The 17,500-nt window shown below is 43.3% G+C and overlaps 2 protein-coding genes across 3 annotated transcripts in view; one reads left to right on the top strand and one right to left on the bottom strand.

The window, feature by feature from the left end:
* Window positions 1-2,252, bottom strand: part of LOC134448675 (uncharacterized) — a 16,416-nt gene extending 14,164 nt beyond the window's left edge. The window contains exons 1-2 of one of the 2 annotated variants that reach the window (XM_063198338.1): window positions 2,234-2,252; window positions 672-818 (exon numbers count right to left, since the gene is read on the bottom strand). Coding sequence is in view for 1 of the 2 variants with exons in the window: in XM_063198339.1 (XP_063054409.1) it covers window positions 672-685 (14 nt within the window). In the remaining variant the exon portion in view is untranslated. The remainder of the gene's footprint in view (window positions 1-671; window positions 819-2,233) is intronic. The other variant, XM_063198339.1, reaches the window with a different exon arrangement.
* A 503-nt stretch (window positions 2,253-2,755) lies between these two features.
* Window positions 2,756-17,500, top strand: part of LOC134449848 (doublecortin domain-containing protein 2-like) — a 36,878-nt gene continuing 22,133 nt past the window's right edge. The window contains exons 1-8 of the mRNA XM_063199957.1: window positions 2,756-3,045; window positions 3,381-3,432; window positions 6,078-6,154; window positions 6,382-6,516; window positions 6,993-7,142; window positions 7,632-7,686; window positions 8,190-8,312; window positions 9,807-9,882. Coding sequence (XP_063056027.1) covers window positions 2,756-3,045; window positions 3,381-3,432; window positions 6,078-6,154; window positions 6,382-6,516; window positions 6,993-7,142; window positions 7,632-7,686; window positions 8,190-8,312; window positions 9,807-9,882 — 958 coding nt within the window. The remainder of the gene's footprint in view (window positions 3,046-3,380; window positions 3,433-6,077; window positions 6,155-6,381; window positions 6,517-6,992; window positions 7,143-7,631; window positions 7,687-8,189; window positions 8,313-9,806; window positions 9,883-17,500) is intronic.

Here is a 17,500-nt window from a genome sequence, read left to right as displayed (position 1 = left end):
TTTTAAAAACATTAACAGGACTCCATAGTCATGTTCAAATGGAACCGAAAACCGTTGCAGACAATTTTTCCTATTGTATCAAGTAGGTAGACATGGAGAAAGACAGCCATTGCGCGTGTAGGCCTACTTGTACTTTTGTACTGAAAAGTACATTTAAAAGTTAGTACTTAGGACTTTTACTTAAGTACGTTTTTGGTAAACAACTTTTACTTTCACTTGAGTATTTTTTTCGCAGGGTACTTCTACTTTTACTTAAGTACACAACTTCAGTACTTCTTCCACCTCTGCATACAAACAGCATGCGATCAGAGGTATTTCAGTGGAATGTCTATGTAAAATAGGATGGCTTGTGGTTATTGTAGCAGAGTACACACACTTACAATAATGTTAAGGTTTCCCGTTCCAGTACGGTAGGTACATTATAAGCAAAGTTTCCATGTCTACTCTCCTTACTGATTATGTATTGATAGGTGATGAAATTCATGTGTGTAGTGCATTCATTGGGGTATGTGCATCCACTGAATTTGATGTTTGATATGATACTGTAATATAAATTAACATAAATTATTACATACAAATGTTTTTGTGGAACCGGTAATCTTATAACAGAAAAGAGAAGAATGAGGACAATGGCTTAACAATGGCAAGAAAATACTTGCACTCTTGATCACCTCAGCCTCAACATCAGATAGTGTACGCTGGTGAAGTATTGCAGAGGTGCTAGGTGGACTCCAGGGCCATGACACTATCAGGATGGCAGCGCCCTCCTCAGGTAGAGAAATGTAAAGCTCTCTGTAGCAGGAATTCCTTTGATGAGCCTAAGTTACATAATAAAAGAATACAATTTCAAATTAGAACAAAAATGCACAATGAAATAATGAAATGGTGACCTAATAAAACATGAATATGAAAACTGTTTTATTACAAGCTAATACACGCTTGTAACACAAGCTAATCAGCAACAAACTAAGATATTGAGAGAACATTTGCAGAATGCAGTGGCCGTGCTGGTAAATAGGACATAGCTCTTTCATGCAGAGGCCATTCTTGGCGATCCTATTCCCTATCTGTTGAAGAAGACCAACTACATCATTCATAACAACATTGCTATGACTCAGCGTCTTAAGCAACATATTAAAAAATACATGTCATTACCATTTTGGTGACAATAAGTTTATATCAAAGAGTCTGCATGAAAGGTAGCCTGGAAAACCAGCGCCAACTGCTATATTTAGGCTGGTTTATCAGGCTACATGAAAGGGTAAAGGAGCACACAAATAACTGGAGCTGGTAATAGGCTGTACGTATAGTAAGAAGAAGAATTTTGAAATCAGCCCTTGTTTGTATTGGCACCCAGTGGAGAGATGCTGTAACATGGAATCATTTCAAACATAGGGAAGAAATCCTTGATGTCTGAAGTGGGCCGTCATTCTGAGGACAAGCACTTTAATAAATCTGAGTGAGTGCATCAAATTTATTTTCACAACCAATCTACCTGTAGCACGAAATCTGAGCACACCAGCACTTAGCCTTTAGGCCTAGGCCTACTAACACTAACCTATGCACAATGCTTTGCATGCTTTTTTTCCAGGACACTTTTTAAACGTCTGCCAATGTAGGTAGGGCTATAGCCTGCAATATGGTTATTATTATAATTATTGTTATGATGATGATGATGATGATGATGATGGTGATGATATTATTATTAGACCAGTAGCCTTGTATTTTCTGTTTGCATTTGGTTTGCCTATAGGCCTATGGGAAAAGCAACGAAGCACCAATTATAGGCCTAGGCCCTCTAGGCAACATTCTATCTGGCATGAAGTGTCCTGAAGTGTGTCACCCACACAGACAGGGCCTCCAAGTAATTCTAACTCTTTTAGTTATGTGTTGTTTGTAATAAAAGAACACCCCAAACAAACACATTTCCCTGAGCTAGAACTGTCTACCACCGAGAGTACAGTTGTGTCCCTCCCAAGGCGTCTCATTAAAATAGGTAAAGCCTAAAAGGCTTGCTAGGTGGAGAGGATAAAACGTCGTCCTCCTTCTCACTGTTTTCTTTTATTCACACATAGTAAACTTTTGCTCAATATTCAACTGTCACACTGTCTTCCACCACGACTTGTACTGTTTATTTTGGCCCCATCTGCCAAACGCAGACAGACTGGGTGCAGTCTAAGCACACAGTCTGGTTAATAAGACATCCCACCAGTGTTGTAGGTAGGCTACTTACCTACCGCCGCTAGGCAAGGTGAGAATTTCTCCGTTACTATAGAAACGCTCCCCCAATAACAGACAAGCTCCCATGATACCCACGCGCCCATAACAGGTGGCGCAATAGTGTGTGCGTGCGTGTGTATGTCGCAGGCCGCGCGCGCGCGATGAGCCGCGCAGAGTGTACAGCTCACAGGTAACCTAAAACACAGGCACACAGCCTAGTCGTCTCACAAAGGGTAGGCACGCAGGTTTTCATCTGTACTCTTCTTGCCGACCATTTCATGGTGGAGAGATCACACTGAGTCGGTTAGATAGGCTAACTGTTGCAGCCTAACTTCTAAGCTTCTCGTCACAGGTGTAACATGAGCGCAGAGGACTTGGACTAGCACGTGCCCCCTCTCGCGCTCTCCCAGGGAGGACGTTCCCACAGACACAGCAGCATGTCTCACCATATGAAAAATGACCGGCGCTAAGTAGCCGCTGCACCTTTATGTTTCCGAGTCTCAATTCATGCGTTCTGTTCGGTCTTTGCTTTACGATGAGCGCAACAGATAGACCGAATTTCTTGTCACAACCAGTTGTAAAAAACATTTTTGTCTATCGAAACGGAGATCCTTACTACGACGCGCGACGCCTGGTTATCAACGAGAAACGGGTGTCCAACTTTGAGACTTTGCTGCGAGAGGTAACTGGTGGCGTGAAAGCTCCTTTCGGGGCGGTGAGGAATATTTACACGCCCAAAGAGGGACACCGGGTGGCTTCTCTGGAACACCTGCGGAACGGAGAGCAATATGTCGCGGCTGGCCGAGAGAAGTTCAAGAAACTGGAGTGAGTGGTAACAATGTTATAATACAATGTTATAGCATGTGGACAGTCATCCGTCTTATTATTACAGCTCCAGTGCCTCCTATGCATTCTTCAAGTGTTTTCAATGTGTTGAACGTTTTTCTCAATCATCCATTAGCCTATAATTACTTTTCTTTGCATAGTGTACAGAAAAGTCAACTTTGTTACATTGTTCTACCGAATGCCCAATAATTATGCACACATATAATACGCGCAAAAGCTAGCACAGGCACAAACATATATTTATGCAACAATATTTATTGTGTAAAGACAAGAGCTTCAAAAGCCTAATCACAGACTTTGCTTTGCATTAACAGTTACTTGCAGATTGGTGAAAGGAGGAGAAGAATACAACAGGGCAATGGTGTGGTAAGTAAGCTGGCCCCCATACTATATAGGCTACCTCCCTTGTCACAACAACTCACGTTTGGCCAGAGAATGTCATAATATTGCACTTTCAGAGGGGACTTTTGGCGTCGTCAAAGTGGAAACAACCTTCATGCACTGTCCTGTGTCTGACACCTATGTGTTAGCAAAATGTTCAGTTAGGCTTTTGGAATGTACCTTTGCCAAGTGTTGTGCTGATCTCTAGGCAACAAGAGCATCACTTGGGTAGTGATCAGTGCCCTTGAGATATCCTAAAGAGACATCTCTCGAAAGGAACTTCCATGTTCTTTTCTCTAGTTAACAGTATGTTTGAGGGAATGGTGAAGAAGTACATATAGTTTTTTTTTATTACATCTTTTTTATTACATCCAAAGAGAATGCATTCCTTGTAGTATGATCAAGAGCATACAGACAACAGGGCAAACCTCTCTGCTCTCCACTCTCTGCTCTCCACTACTTAATCTGGCTTAACCATACAATACCCATATGCACATGTCATACAATCAAATAAACCTACTTTGGCAAATGGTCAAATCCATATGGGGAACAGCCTTTGTCCATTAGGCTATTGTAAGCCAACTTTTGGCTGTGTTAACATATTTCCTTATATTTAATTATGATGCAATACTGGATAAATTTGTTTTTACAACAGTTTAATTGTGCATTCACACTGTATCTTTAGTGAAATAGGCGTTCACAGATAGGGACATGGTGGTGCTAAAGCCCCTCCCCTTTTGCCCCACTGGATGAAAAATGCCCCTTTTTATCATCTGTGCTTGACGATCAACAGTGTGTGACAAAGATGCCTCGATATAACATATAGTCTGTATAGCCTAATACAGTAAGGCAGCTATAAGTTCCACATGCCCTCTGACCCCCTCAAGCACCTGCCCCCCAAAATGTCTGTTCACGTCACTGCTTAGTGGTATAGTCAGATAATTAAAAGAATCTTTGGTATATTTAGGGGAAGACTTAATGTTAGGGACGTACAGTGTAACTGCACATGTAGGTTGCTCAATGCAAAGGAGGAAGCGAAATAGTGTTACCAATATTTTTTTATTTCAATATACAACTGTAAGTGAATGGTCAGTGCTTTTAGGTACTACACACGCACACATATGGCAGTGCCGAGCTTTCAGCGGACAAGTTATACTTTCTTTACAGTGTGTGAGCCAAGAGAGTGCGGGGCAATATACTTGTGTAATGAATAAATGAACGGTCAATAATTACACTGCCATACCGGCGTCCGATGGCCGTACTCAAAGGCGAGGCAGGCAAGCGAGGCGAGCGGCCTAATGACGCGTAGCGGCGGCCGTCTGAGTTGTAGTGGGGGGGAATCACACTGTGTTGTTTAGTCTCAGCCTGTGGATGGATGGCTGGTCCCGCGTTAATCATTGACGAGTTATGATGAGGGGTACTTTGAGTACTACTCTAGTACATAGACGAAGGGGCTGTCAAGGAAAGACAACAAAACCGCTTGAGTGGTTGCCTGTCCTCGGACACTGTGACACTGTCAGTTTGGGTCCGCCTTTTTTCGTGACACATACAAAACATAGACACACACACGCACAGACACATGCACACACACACACATGCACCTACACACCTATACACCTACACATACACATACATTCTTGAGAGAGAGAGAGCTTGGTGCATGGTTGCCACAATCACCACTGAAATCAACAAAACACACACACACACACACACACACACACACACACACACACACACACACACACACACACACACACACACACACACACACACACACACACACACACACACACACACACACACTCCTTGACCCTGATTGTTTTAATGAGCTAGGCCCTTTAGAGGGTCATTATGGCTCCTCCATGATGCTACATCTGAAAATGAAGCTTGATTAGCAGCACATACTCCAGCCACCAACGAGGACGAGGAGGTACCTGTGCTATCACTAGGCAGCATAGCGTAGGTCACTTTGTCACGACAGTGGACCTGAGGACAGTTTTTCAAGTGAAGCTAAGTCAGGTCAATCTATATTTATTTACACACATTTAACCCATTTTCGCCTGATGCTGCGTATTCGTTGTTTGACCTTTGGCGCCTGGAGCGACAAACGCTGTGTTCAGGCTCTTGAGATTTGAGGGTTTTTTTTAATTAAAAATGTGGGTATGTTAGAGCTGAATGAACACATTCTAAGGCAAAACGAGGATACTAGCTTTTAAATGCAACCTATATCATATTTTTATGTGCTCGGAGGCTGAGATATTTAGGTTTTAATAGGCAGAGGGCAGCTTTTTCCTAAAAAGGGCCTAGGCATTCAGCAGGCATTTTTTGAGGCTAAAATGGGTTCAGATAAAAGCAATGAATATTAATAAAGAAGATAAATGGAATGCTCTTCAAACCACTGTCAAACAGCAGCACTTGACCAAAGTGATAATAAAATAGTGTTAAACAATGATTTCCATAACATATTTTTTTACGACTGGTGAATAAGAAAGTAAAACATCAACGTCAAATCAGATGACGGTATGGACAGCAACAATGTTAGTTGAAGAGAGCCCAAGAAATGATATGTGTCTGCTAGATATGCCAATATTGTTCATGCATGCAGACCCTAACATCCCTGTCTGTTGTAGGCCAAGCCGATGCCTCCGAATCGCATCATTGTCTCAGCACGCTTCCTCAAACCCATCAAAGAGCCATGTGCCATTTTGTAAGTCTGACCATAGTTGAACTTATCGAGATCTATTGTGCCATTGCTTTCAACTGTGAATGTGTCAGAGCTGTGTGTGTGTGTGTGTGTGAGTGTCCATTTTCTTTCACAACTGGAGACAAACGCAACCTGTGTGTGTGCGTGTGTGTGTGTGTGTGTGTGTGTGTGTGTGTGTGTGTGTGTGTGTGTGTGTGTGTGTGTGTGTGCGTTTATGCGTGTGTGTGTAGTGTGATAGCTAATGGAGACCTGCTGAACCCCGCGTTGAGGCTGCTGATCCCGCACAGGATTGTGGGTCAGTACGAGCGTATCCTGGAGATGATCACCGAGAAAATGGGCCTCAGGATCCTTGGTGGAGTCCGTAGGTAGGCGCACCTGCCCTGTGTCAGTCTGTAGGCCTGGATCACTGTCATAGGGCTGATGCCTACACATCTGGAGCCAGGATTTAAAAAATACAATAAAAGACGAAAACTACCGTAGCCTCTTAGTGCAGATGGGGTCACCGACGGCCCTATTCACTATTTGCTGAAAATACTCAACTACATCATAACAACATTGCTATGACAGTACCGGGATCCTTCAGTAACATATTAAGACATAGCCATTACAATTTTGGTGACAGTAAGGTTATAACAAGCAGCTAAGGGGCTAAGTCTGATATATCTGAAATACTGTAAGCTTGTTCTACATTCTTTGTGATCAGTGCCATGCAGGTTATAATAGTATATATTATGATAGGCACTAAATTGGATAGAAAGGGTAATTTGCTCGACAAGCGAAAAATACCGGTGGGAAGTATTATTCAGGCGTATGAGACACATCACTGCTTGTGATTGGCCAGCTTGTACACCCTGGGAGGGACCCTGGTCTCAGAAGGCAAGGACCTGGAGGCCGGTCAGCTGTACGTAGCCGTTGGCCGAGAGAAGTTCAAGAGGCTTCCGTACGACGACCTCCTCTTCACCAAACCCACGGGCATCAAGAGGGTCTTTGGGTGAGTGTGCCCCTAAAGACGTGGAGGAGGTACTGCAAGACACTTGTCAAAGGCTATAAAGAAAGGATATCAACAATATGAACATACCTTCCTTAACTGTTTTTTCTTGTAGTGATAGACACTCTTTCTCTTTCTCTGTCTCTTTTACTCTCTCTCTCTCTCCCCCCCTCTCTCTCTCTCTCTCTCTCTCTCTCTTTCTCTCTCTCTCTCTCTCTCTCTCTCTCTCTCTCTCTCTCTCTCTCTCTCTCTCGCTCCCTCTCTCTCTCTCTGAGGATGTATAGAAGTACACAAGGTGACAGAGAAATGTCATAGCTGAGCATATCAGCTTTTATAACAAGATGGATAGTAAATTGAAGCTTCCTCATTTCAGCTACTGTAATTACAACTCAATTAATTTGAAACGCATGAGCAAGATGAATTAAATCGTTTATAGACAGAATTGAGTGGATAATTGCTGACATCTCATTTCTGTATTTTTTTTCTCTTTAGATCCAAAGCGTTGTCCTTGCCACCCATCTCAAGGTTAAGGAAACAAAATGGGACGGTAAGTGTATCTGTCTATCAGCCTCCTCCCTCACTCCTCAGGCCCATCATATTTCCAGTCAGGTTACTGTAACGTGGCGTGTCCTCTTTCAATGGGCTACAGTTTCCGATCGCGTCATATTTTCACCACTTATTATCCATCAATATCAAGTGGCAATGGCGTCCATTGTTTGAGAGTGACAGCAACAGAAGCAATATGATATTACATTAAAGCACACACGAAAAATACAATAAATGTGAAATCACGATGGCACACACGTGGACTTGTTTGCGAGGGCATTCTTGCTGTGTATTATGTGTATGTATGCATGTGTACAGTATATGCATGTGCACTGTATGTGCACATTCGTATCATGTACCTGTGTGCGTGTGTGTGTGTGTGTGTGTGTGTGTGTGTGTGTGTGTGTGTGTGTGTGTGTGTGTGTGTGTGTGTGTGTGTGTGTGTGTGTGTGTGTGTGTGTGTGTGTGTGTTAGTTATATGCATATGCATGTCCCCTGCCTCAGGTGAGTGGCCCAGTCAGCATGTCAGTGGTGGCCTGCAGTGACCCTAGTGAGGGCGAGTCAGCCACTACGGGGCCAGAGCCGGGCCAGGGCACGCGGGAACACCTGTCTTCCATCGTCAAGCAGGTGATGCAGACATGACTTTGGGGTTTGTTTTTCCATGTACTGTATTTTGATGATACAGTACGTACATCATACGAAACACAGTTTTGTTGCAAAACGATGTATCCACCATTTTTGACTTTGGCTATTTATTTCTGGAAATGACTGTTCAGAAGTCCTATCATCAATGTATGAATTCTTGCATTTCAAATATTTTGAGAACATACTTTTTAAACCTATATGAAATTCATTTTGCAATGCAATGCAACGGAATGTCTGATACAAAAATGTCAATTTCCCAAAATTTTCCAAAATGGACATGTCATTTTTCAACAAAGCTCTTCATTTATTGTTTAGTTTAAACTTGAAGTGTGTGGGCATCTGTCCTCTTATTGTTGGGCTGGTGTCTCAAAACATTTCTGTTGTTTTCCAGTTGATTGTTTAGCTGGTGTAGTAGCCATTGTGATATTTTGAAAAAATGTTCCACCTGTGTGAGCATCTGTCTTGCATCGCGAAGCAGGTGCCCCAGACATGACGTTGCTTTGTTCTTGAATGTGTCAGCGTTTTCACACCTGGTCCCTTTCAGCCGCCTAAGCGAACTCAGAGTAGTGACTCAGCATTTTTGCTGCATATGTGAACGCTGCAAAGTGTACCCAGACCCCTCAGAAGCTAACCGTACTGAGACCCTGGTTGACGTGGTCTCAGTTCGGTTCGCTTTTGAGTTCTGACAAGTTACACTACTTGTGACCAGCTGAAATCACTTAAGGAGGGCTCTAGAGGACCACGTTTGATAAAAAAACACGATAAGAACCTAACAGGATCAGAAAGATCAGTGAGTTCTTTATTTAATACACTCACAATATGAACCAAAACAGAACTGAGTCCTTTTGCTGTCGGTTCGCTTTTTGGTCCACTTAAAGAGGACCAGGTGTGAAAACTCTATGTTTTTAAGTGTGTTTAGTTGATTCAGTACCTTCTGCATTGTAAGATACTGTTTCGTTTTAGCCTCACCTGCACAAGCACCTGTTCGCTACTGTCAAGCAGGTGCCCCTGACATGATATTATTGTTTTCTGTCCTGATAGCCAGAGACATAGTAGCCATTGGATTACAGTTTTGTTTGCCTGGTTAACACCAGACCTAATCACAAGTGAGATTGTCTTTCAGATTGAAATGATTGTGTAGAACTAAAGGCACTATGGGAGTTCCCAGGCTAGAGTTTGACGTGATTTAAACCGAAGTAGTTACAGATGTAAATGTACAGTAGGTGTACTGTGTAATTCATCCGAAAGCGGTAATCATTGTTTTTACAGTCTCAGGTATAATATAATAACCATCATTTTTACTTGATTTGTTATTGTTTCAGTGTAATGCAGTGCTGTATTTTGATCAGTTTTAACCTCACTGGGTGTACTTTGGTGTAATTTATAGGACTATACAATATGTTAACAAAAAATAATTCACTTGGAAATCTGTTGTGATCCATAAAGCGTTGTGTCTACTCAATTTGCCTTTTGCAGGTCTCTCAAAGCCGCCTTATCACCCTCCGCAGCAAGAAGAACGGCCTTAGCATGAGCCTCGGCACTCAGGATGGAGGTGAGTCTCTCTCTCTCTCTCTCTCTCTCTCTCTCTCTCTCTCTCTCTCTCTCTCTCTCTCTCTCTCTCTCTCTCTCTCTCTCTCTCTCTCTCTCTCTCTCACACACACCCACACACACACCCACACACAAACACACATACACACACACACACACACACACACACACACACACACACACACACACACACACACACACACACACACACACACACACACACACACACACACACACACACACACACAAGGAACCAAATATTTTTGGAGGCATCAATGACAAACTTTTCACAGCATTTTTTGTGCTGCATTTTTTATGATCTACAGTTGTTTCAGCTTTCATTTCAGTTGATGTGGGCCAGATAGGATGTGATATGAGCCTGATATCACATATTTCACCCCGGTTCTAATCTGATATTTAGCTGCCTTGGCGCTCTAACTTCACCTGGTGAAGTGATGGTCAACACTGGACACAATAGCCTTAGATCTTCATTGTTGAGCGGCTGTTATCCTAATTGGCAGCTGTCAATCAAGTGGGAAGCTGCCAATCACAGGCTTTGTATAGCTGCCCCTGGTGGCGCCAGCTCATGCATACTGTGAGAGGAATCAGAGACATGCACGCATGCACACACACACACACACGCACACACACGCACACACACACACTGGCCCTCATTTATCAAACTTGCGTAGAAACCATCGCAGAAATGAGCGCAGATCTAGTCGTACGACGAGGCTCACGTGAGATTGACTAAACATGTGTACCTCTCCAATCTCATCGTAAGAGCGAGTGGCTGTTGATAAATCCAGCGTCTGAAAACCATCGTAATTAGAATAGTCACACCTTCTCTAAAACGGCGGGAAGGAGACCGCACCCCTGAGTTTGCGACATGGAGAGACGCAAACCGGCTAAAACATCCACGTTTCTGGTTGATTGACAGCTTGAAATTAGGCTTTACGCGAGATAGACAACAAAATAACACGTGGAAATAATCAACAGCAGTAGTCAACAGTGTTTTGGTTCTCAATATGGAATAGAGATTGATTTCCAAATAATTATGGTTACAATGAAATGTTTGATTGACTACAGTAGACAGAATGAAGATATTTTTCAATGAATATTATTATTTTTTTAAATGTATGGTGATAAACATTTTTTGTAAACGAGGTCAAGAAAAGGGTCCTACGTGAAACTGGCCAACAAACAGTGCCCAAATCATTTGTTGGAGAAGGAGAGTTTTATTTTACATGTCAAGTGCGCTGTCCTTCTCGCGCTCATGTGCGCCCTGCTTCTCTCCTGCGCTCCAGTCCTTCGAGTGGATAGCTCTTTTACCACCTATGGACGACTATAACGTGTTATCGGAAACACACGTGTCTGGTGTAGATAGGCCTATATTCGGATAGTTGTGTGAGATCAAACGTCGAAACTCAACCGGGAGATTATTACTGTAGGCTATATTGATTGATGTGCGCATGAACTCCCAGCTGTTAAAAAGAAGGGACGTCGGTCTTTGATCCCACGACTGAAGGCACATTCCAATACGCGGTTGTAGCCTAGGCCTATATTGCAAATGACAAATTAGAAGTCTTTTGCAGTTGTTGACCTAAATGCCAGATTAATGCAGCGCTCCCAGGAAGGGTGCACCGATTCAAACAGGTAGACGTTGGCTTATAGCCAAAATATACAATGTAAAAACATTTTGTAATTATGTAGGGCACATATGTATGATAATGCGTTGTTGTGCTACAACTGCTGCTCAAGTTGGTGATCATAGTCATCTCAAGTCCAACTTGAAAACGGCGTACACCATCTGAGAGCAGTCGTAGGATTCCATCTTTCCTGCGCTTACGATGAGATTTGATAAATGCCAACTGGTCGTAGAAAAAGAACGTATGCACGGCGTACGTATGGTTCTCGTCGTACGCTGCTTTGATAAATGAGGGCCACTGTGCGGTCCTCATTCCCAAAACGGCAGTCAAACAAGTGGTCAGTTGCCAGGTGGCGCCAGCTCACACCATCTGATCTGGAGTAACCTACACACTCATGCGCATGCACGCACACACACACACACACACACAGACACACACAGACACACAGACACACACACACACACACACACACACACACACACACACACACACACACACACACACACACACACACACACACACACACACACACACACACACAATGCAATATATGCTAATGTTTTCTGGGGCGTCAAATAATTCTCACATAATTTAAAATTGTGTTGGCTCTGATTTGCGTTCATTACAGCTGATGCAGACAATTTTATACTTCCAAGACAACCAACCTAGTGATGTAACATTCTGTAACATTCTGCTATGTACTGTAACATTATGACGCTACGCAGTTGCAAAAATGCAACCTTCTCAAACTTTGCTATATTTTAACCAGTGTCACTGACATTGTTCTAAAGATCGAATCACGATCGAATATCGATTCGTGTTCGAAAAGGGCAATATCGAAATATTCACAACTTTGTGGATCGATCTTTTGTAGATCATTATAGGCGCTATTTTCTCAATCACATCCTGTAGCTCTCTTCCACAGTTTCCCGCTTATTTCTCACATACCAAGGTATTTCATGTTTCCGTGAGCATCAAAGGCTAAGATATTTAGGTTTTTATAGTCGGTCTTGGAAGTCTAGGTATAAATGGGTTAAAGTGCCAACCCAGCAATACAAAAGATTGATATCGAATTGAATCGAATCGGATCGGATCGTGGATCGAATCGGATCGCAACCTTCTGGATCGGAATCGAATCAATCCAGGAAATTTGGATCGATTCCCAGCCCTATTGTTCAGCCCACTCGGATTGATAGACTTAAAGGTGCACTGTGTAAGATGGAGGCCAGATTAGGTATTGCAACTACATTGTTCAGTGAAATCTTGGTGCCTACTACCAAATTTGCTACTAATATTTACTAGTATGACTAAATGACATTAAGTATTTCTGCTAAGAATGAATTTCTGAAAAGAATTTGAATTTCTGGAAATTGAAAATGGCGGACCTTGGAGAAGATCCCCCTTTTCATGTATGAAAGGTGCAAAATTCCTAGTCATAATGAATACTTACAATTTGATGATGGTGGTAAGTATTCATGAAAAAAGTAACACAAGTGAATGGGAAGCATGAATTCTGGAAATAAACAACTAAAAATATTACACAGTGCACCTTTAAGAGACATTTCCAACTAGGCAAACTTTGGCTTGTAAGACGTTTTTTTTTAGTACTGATTTGACCTGTTTAAAGCCGCTGTCAATCAAGTGGGCAGCTGCCAATCAGAGGCTTTGCGTGGCTGCCCCAGGTGGCGCCAACTCACACCATCTGTGGCTGCGACGGCGTCTCTGAGGGCCCCTTGAGGGTATTAATGCATGCTGCTGTCAGAGGTGATAGAGATCAGGTGTAGGGGTGTGTGTGTGTGTGTGTGTGTGTGTGTGTGTGTGTGTGTGTGTGTGTGTGTGTGTGTGTGTGTGTGTGTGTGTGTGTGTGTGTGTGTGTGTGTGTGCGTGCACACAGAATGTGAACGATATGTGTGCACAGGTATGATGTGTCTTAATCCTCTTGGGGAGTAAGGTCAGACCGAGGGCACATATTTGTGTGTGTGTGTGTGTGTGTGTGTGTGTATGTGTGTGTGTATGTGTGTGTGTGTGTGTGTGTGTGTGTGTGTGTGTGTGTGTGTGTGTGTGTGTGTGTGTGTGTGTGTGTGTGTGTGTGTGTGTGTGTGTGTGTGTGTGTGTCAGTGAGGTTGGGTTCAGGCACACCTGTAGGCCTTGGCCTTCTCCTTTTCCATCTGCTACATTTCACATCAGAATATGATTGTCTGCACGACTGGATTTCTGACCTTGCTCTTTCTCTCACACAGCAGTGTTGATATCTCACCTTTGTGTGTGTGTGTGTGTGTGTGTGTGTGTGTGTGTGTGTGTGTGTGTGTGTGTGTGTGTGTGTGTGTGTGTGTGTGTGTGTGTGTGTGTGTGTGTGTGTGTGCATGTACGTCTGAGACAGAGAGAGAGTGAGAGAGAGAGAGAGAGAGAGAGAGAGAGAGAGAGAGAGAGAGAGAGAGAGAGAGAGAGAGATGTGCCAGTGTCTGTGGTTAGCTTCCTCCTCTCTTCATCTCTGTCTCACTCGATCTCTGTCTCTGTCTCTGTCTCTGTCTCTGTCTCTCTCTCTGTCTCTCTCTCTCTCTCTCTCTCTCTCTCTCTCTCTCTCTCTCTCTCTCTCTCTCTCTCTCTCTCTCTCTCTCTCTCTCTCCTGCACTCCCCCCAAGCCTTTCATCACTCTGTCTGAGTTTATTGTCCAGTTATTGACCCTTTCACTGTAAAGTATCCCTTTACCTGGATGATATTGTCATTGCTTCAGTAGCAGGATGGGCTCAGAATGAGCCGACTGCTGTGTTTTGTCAGAAGTACATTTTCCTAACGTCATCTTATCATCAGAATATGATCTGGTGAAAGATGATCCAGGGGTTACAGGCGCACTAAACGTGAATGTGTATTGTTTGAAAGACTAATGCAGTGAATGTAGTCATCAGTGAAAAGCCACTTCAGAGGCGAAAACGGTTGTTTAGACATATTTGGTACAGTCATTTGCAACCATGTCACCTCCGGTTGAGAACATTGTGCTCTAGGCTGGATCACCAGGGTCAGATAGCTCTCTTTATCTCTGTCTTTCCCTCTCTCTCTTTCTCTCTCTCTCTCTTTCTCTCGTGTGTGTGTGTAGGTGTGTGTGTTTGTATGCGCACGTGCATGCGTGTGCATGTGTGTGTCTGTGCATGTGGTGATGCAAGTGACCCGGTGCTTGACCCGTTCAGATCATTGACCCATCTCTGATTGGGGGCGGGTCAGGAGTAGGTCGGTTATGAAATCATATGCTATCAGACTACCATGACTCACTCACGTCACCCCAGCTCGGGTCATACATAATTCAGCCCAATTTAGCTCAGATTTACACTTACAGTAAGTGACAACGCGGTGTGACTGTAGCATGGCGTTTTATGTCCAAGTAAACCGAAAAAAAAACCCATATTTGGTATTACTTGTCATCGCAGATTTGTTCACACACACACACACACACACACACACACACACACACACACACACACACACACACACACACACACACACACACACACACACACACACACACACACATGCATGCAAACAAAAGGACAAGACAACCTCCAAGCCAGCAATGGCAGATGATGATGTAATTCAAGGAGGCTTATGTAATACACTTCTCCTAGTCAACACATGGGGGCAGTGTTGTTCCACCATATTGATCCATCCAACCCAGTACATATGATGGGAAGACTTTTGCCAATCCCAGTACAAAAACATCCGAAAGGGGCCCCCACCCAATATTCCCATTGCAATGAGGACCCAATTTTGGGCCCTCTCTCTCTCGCTGGGACCGGGACAACTGACCACTTTGTCCCCCTCTGTCGTCTTCCCTTATGATGGGCACTGGAGTCATCCGGTCTGGTTGACTGGACTGTGTGTGCGTGTGGTGCAGGCTGAGACATGATGTCATCGCTGTGAGATAACGCAATTTATCTGCCACAGACGGAGGACGCCAGAGGAGAGGCAGGGCTTTGCAAATGAGCGCCATTACAGCCTGACAGGAACACAGGCTTTACAAACATCTAGGAACGCATATATCACATGCTTGGAAACACACACACACACACACACACACACACACACACACACACACACACACACACACACACACACACACACACACACACACACACACACACACACAAGGTTTCTATCCCAATTAATGCCATGGAATGAAGAATGGTAACCTTTTACGCCGTCGTCCTGTCAGGCTACGGGTCCAGTTGCTAAGCCAGCCTTGATTACAGTTCAGTGGGGCCAGTCACAGTGCTCCCTGGTCACAAGGCCAGAGCTCCAGGCAACAGAAACAGGCAAATTGCAGGCAGAAAACCACAGCTGACCCCTGGAGCTCTCTAGCTGGTGCGCCCTGCTGTGCATTTACATCATTATCATATCAATGCAGGATGAGATTTGTGGTGTGTGTGTGTGTGTGTGTGTGTGTGTGTGTGTGTGTGTGTGTGTGTGTGTGTGTGTGTGTGTGTGTGTGTGCGTGCGTGTATGTGTGTCTGTGTGTCTGTACAGTCCCAGGAAAAAGTTTGTACACCCTTTGAAATTTCTTACCTTTCTGTCAAAATTGGTCATAAAACATGGTCTGATCTTCCCGGAAATCGCAAGAAGGAACAACCAGAGTCTGCTTTAATTAATTCAACCCAAACATTTACAAGTTTTCATATTTTCATCGGCCATAAGATATAAACATTCACAGGACAGCAAGGCATAAGTAAGTACACCCTTGCATTCAATAGGTTTTAACCCTAAGTTAGTCGCAATAACCTCAACCAGATGTTTCCTGTAGTTGCAGATCAGATTAACAAAACAATCTGTTTGTATCTTGTCTCCCTCTTCTTTAGAAAACTGCCTCTCGTCAGCAAGGTTTGTGGAATGTCTGGAGTGCATAGCTTTCTTGACTTCATGCCATATAATCTCAATTGTTTTTTGTCAGGGCTTTGACTGGGCTATTCCAGAATGTGTATTTCATTATTATGAAGCCATTCTAAAGTCGATTTGCTTCTAAAGTATGGGTTGTTGTCACATTTCAGCACCCATCCTCTTGTGTGCTTCAACTGTGTGACAGACTTCCTCACTTTTTTTCTGTAAAATATCTCGATAAACTTCTGAGTTCATTGTTCCACTGATGATAGCAAACTCAAAAGGGCCTGAGGCAGCAAGGTAGCCGCATATAATGATGCTCCCGCCACCATACTCAAAGGCGGAGATGATGTTTTGGTGAAGGTGTGGTTCTCCAGTTCTCCTCCAAACATGACATTGTATGTTCCCCTGAACAATTCAACTTTGGTTTCAACGTTGGTCTACAGAATATTTTGCAGTAATTCTATGAAGCATATAAATGCTTTTTCGCAAACCTCAAAGGTGCAGCAATATTTTTTTGGACAGAAACCCCATTAATTTTAGATTGGCAGAATGAATCCCATTTTTAGCTATTCTTGGTTACATCTCCTCTTCTGAGTATGGTGGCGGGAGCATCATTATATGTGGCTACCTTGCTGCCTCAGGCCCTTGACAGTTTGCTATAATCATTGGAACAATGAACTCAAGTTTATTGTGATATTTTACAGAAAAAACGTGAGGAAGTCAGTCACACAGTTGAAGCACACAAGAGGATGGGTCCTGAAATGTGACAACAACCCATACTTAAGAAGCAAATCGACTTTAGAATGGCTTCATAATAATGAAATACACATTCTGAAATAGCCCAGTCAAAGCCCTGACAAAAAACAGTTGAGATTAAATGGCATGAAGTCAAGAAAGCTATGCACTCCAGACATCCCACAAACCTTGCTGACGAGAGGCAGTTCTCTAAAGAAGAGGGAGACAAGATACAACCAGATTGTTTTGTTAATCTGATCAGCAACTACAGGACAAGTCTGGTTGATGATATTGCAACTAACTGAGGGTTAAAACCTACTTAATGCAAGGGTGTACTTACTTATGCCCTGCTCTCCTGTGAATATTATGGCC

The sequence above is a fragment of the Engraulis encrasicolus genome, chromosome 5 (assembly GCF_034702125.1).
Source record: "Engraulis encrasicolus isolate BLACKSEA-1 chromosome 5, IST_EnEncr_1.0, whole genome shotgun sequence".
Taxonomy (NCBI): Eukaryota; Metazoa; Chordata; class Actinopteri; order Clupeiformes; family Engraulidae; genus Engraulis; species Engraulis encrasicolus.
This window is presented reverse-complemented; position numbering and strand designations above follow the sequence as displayed.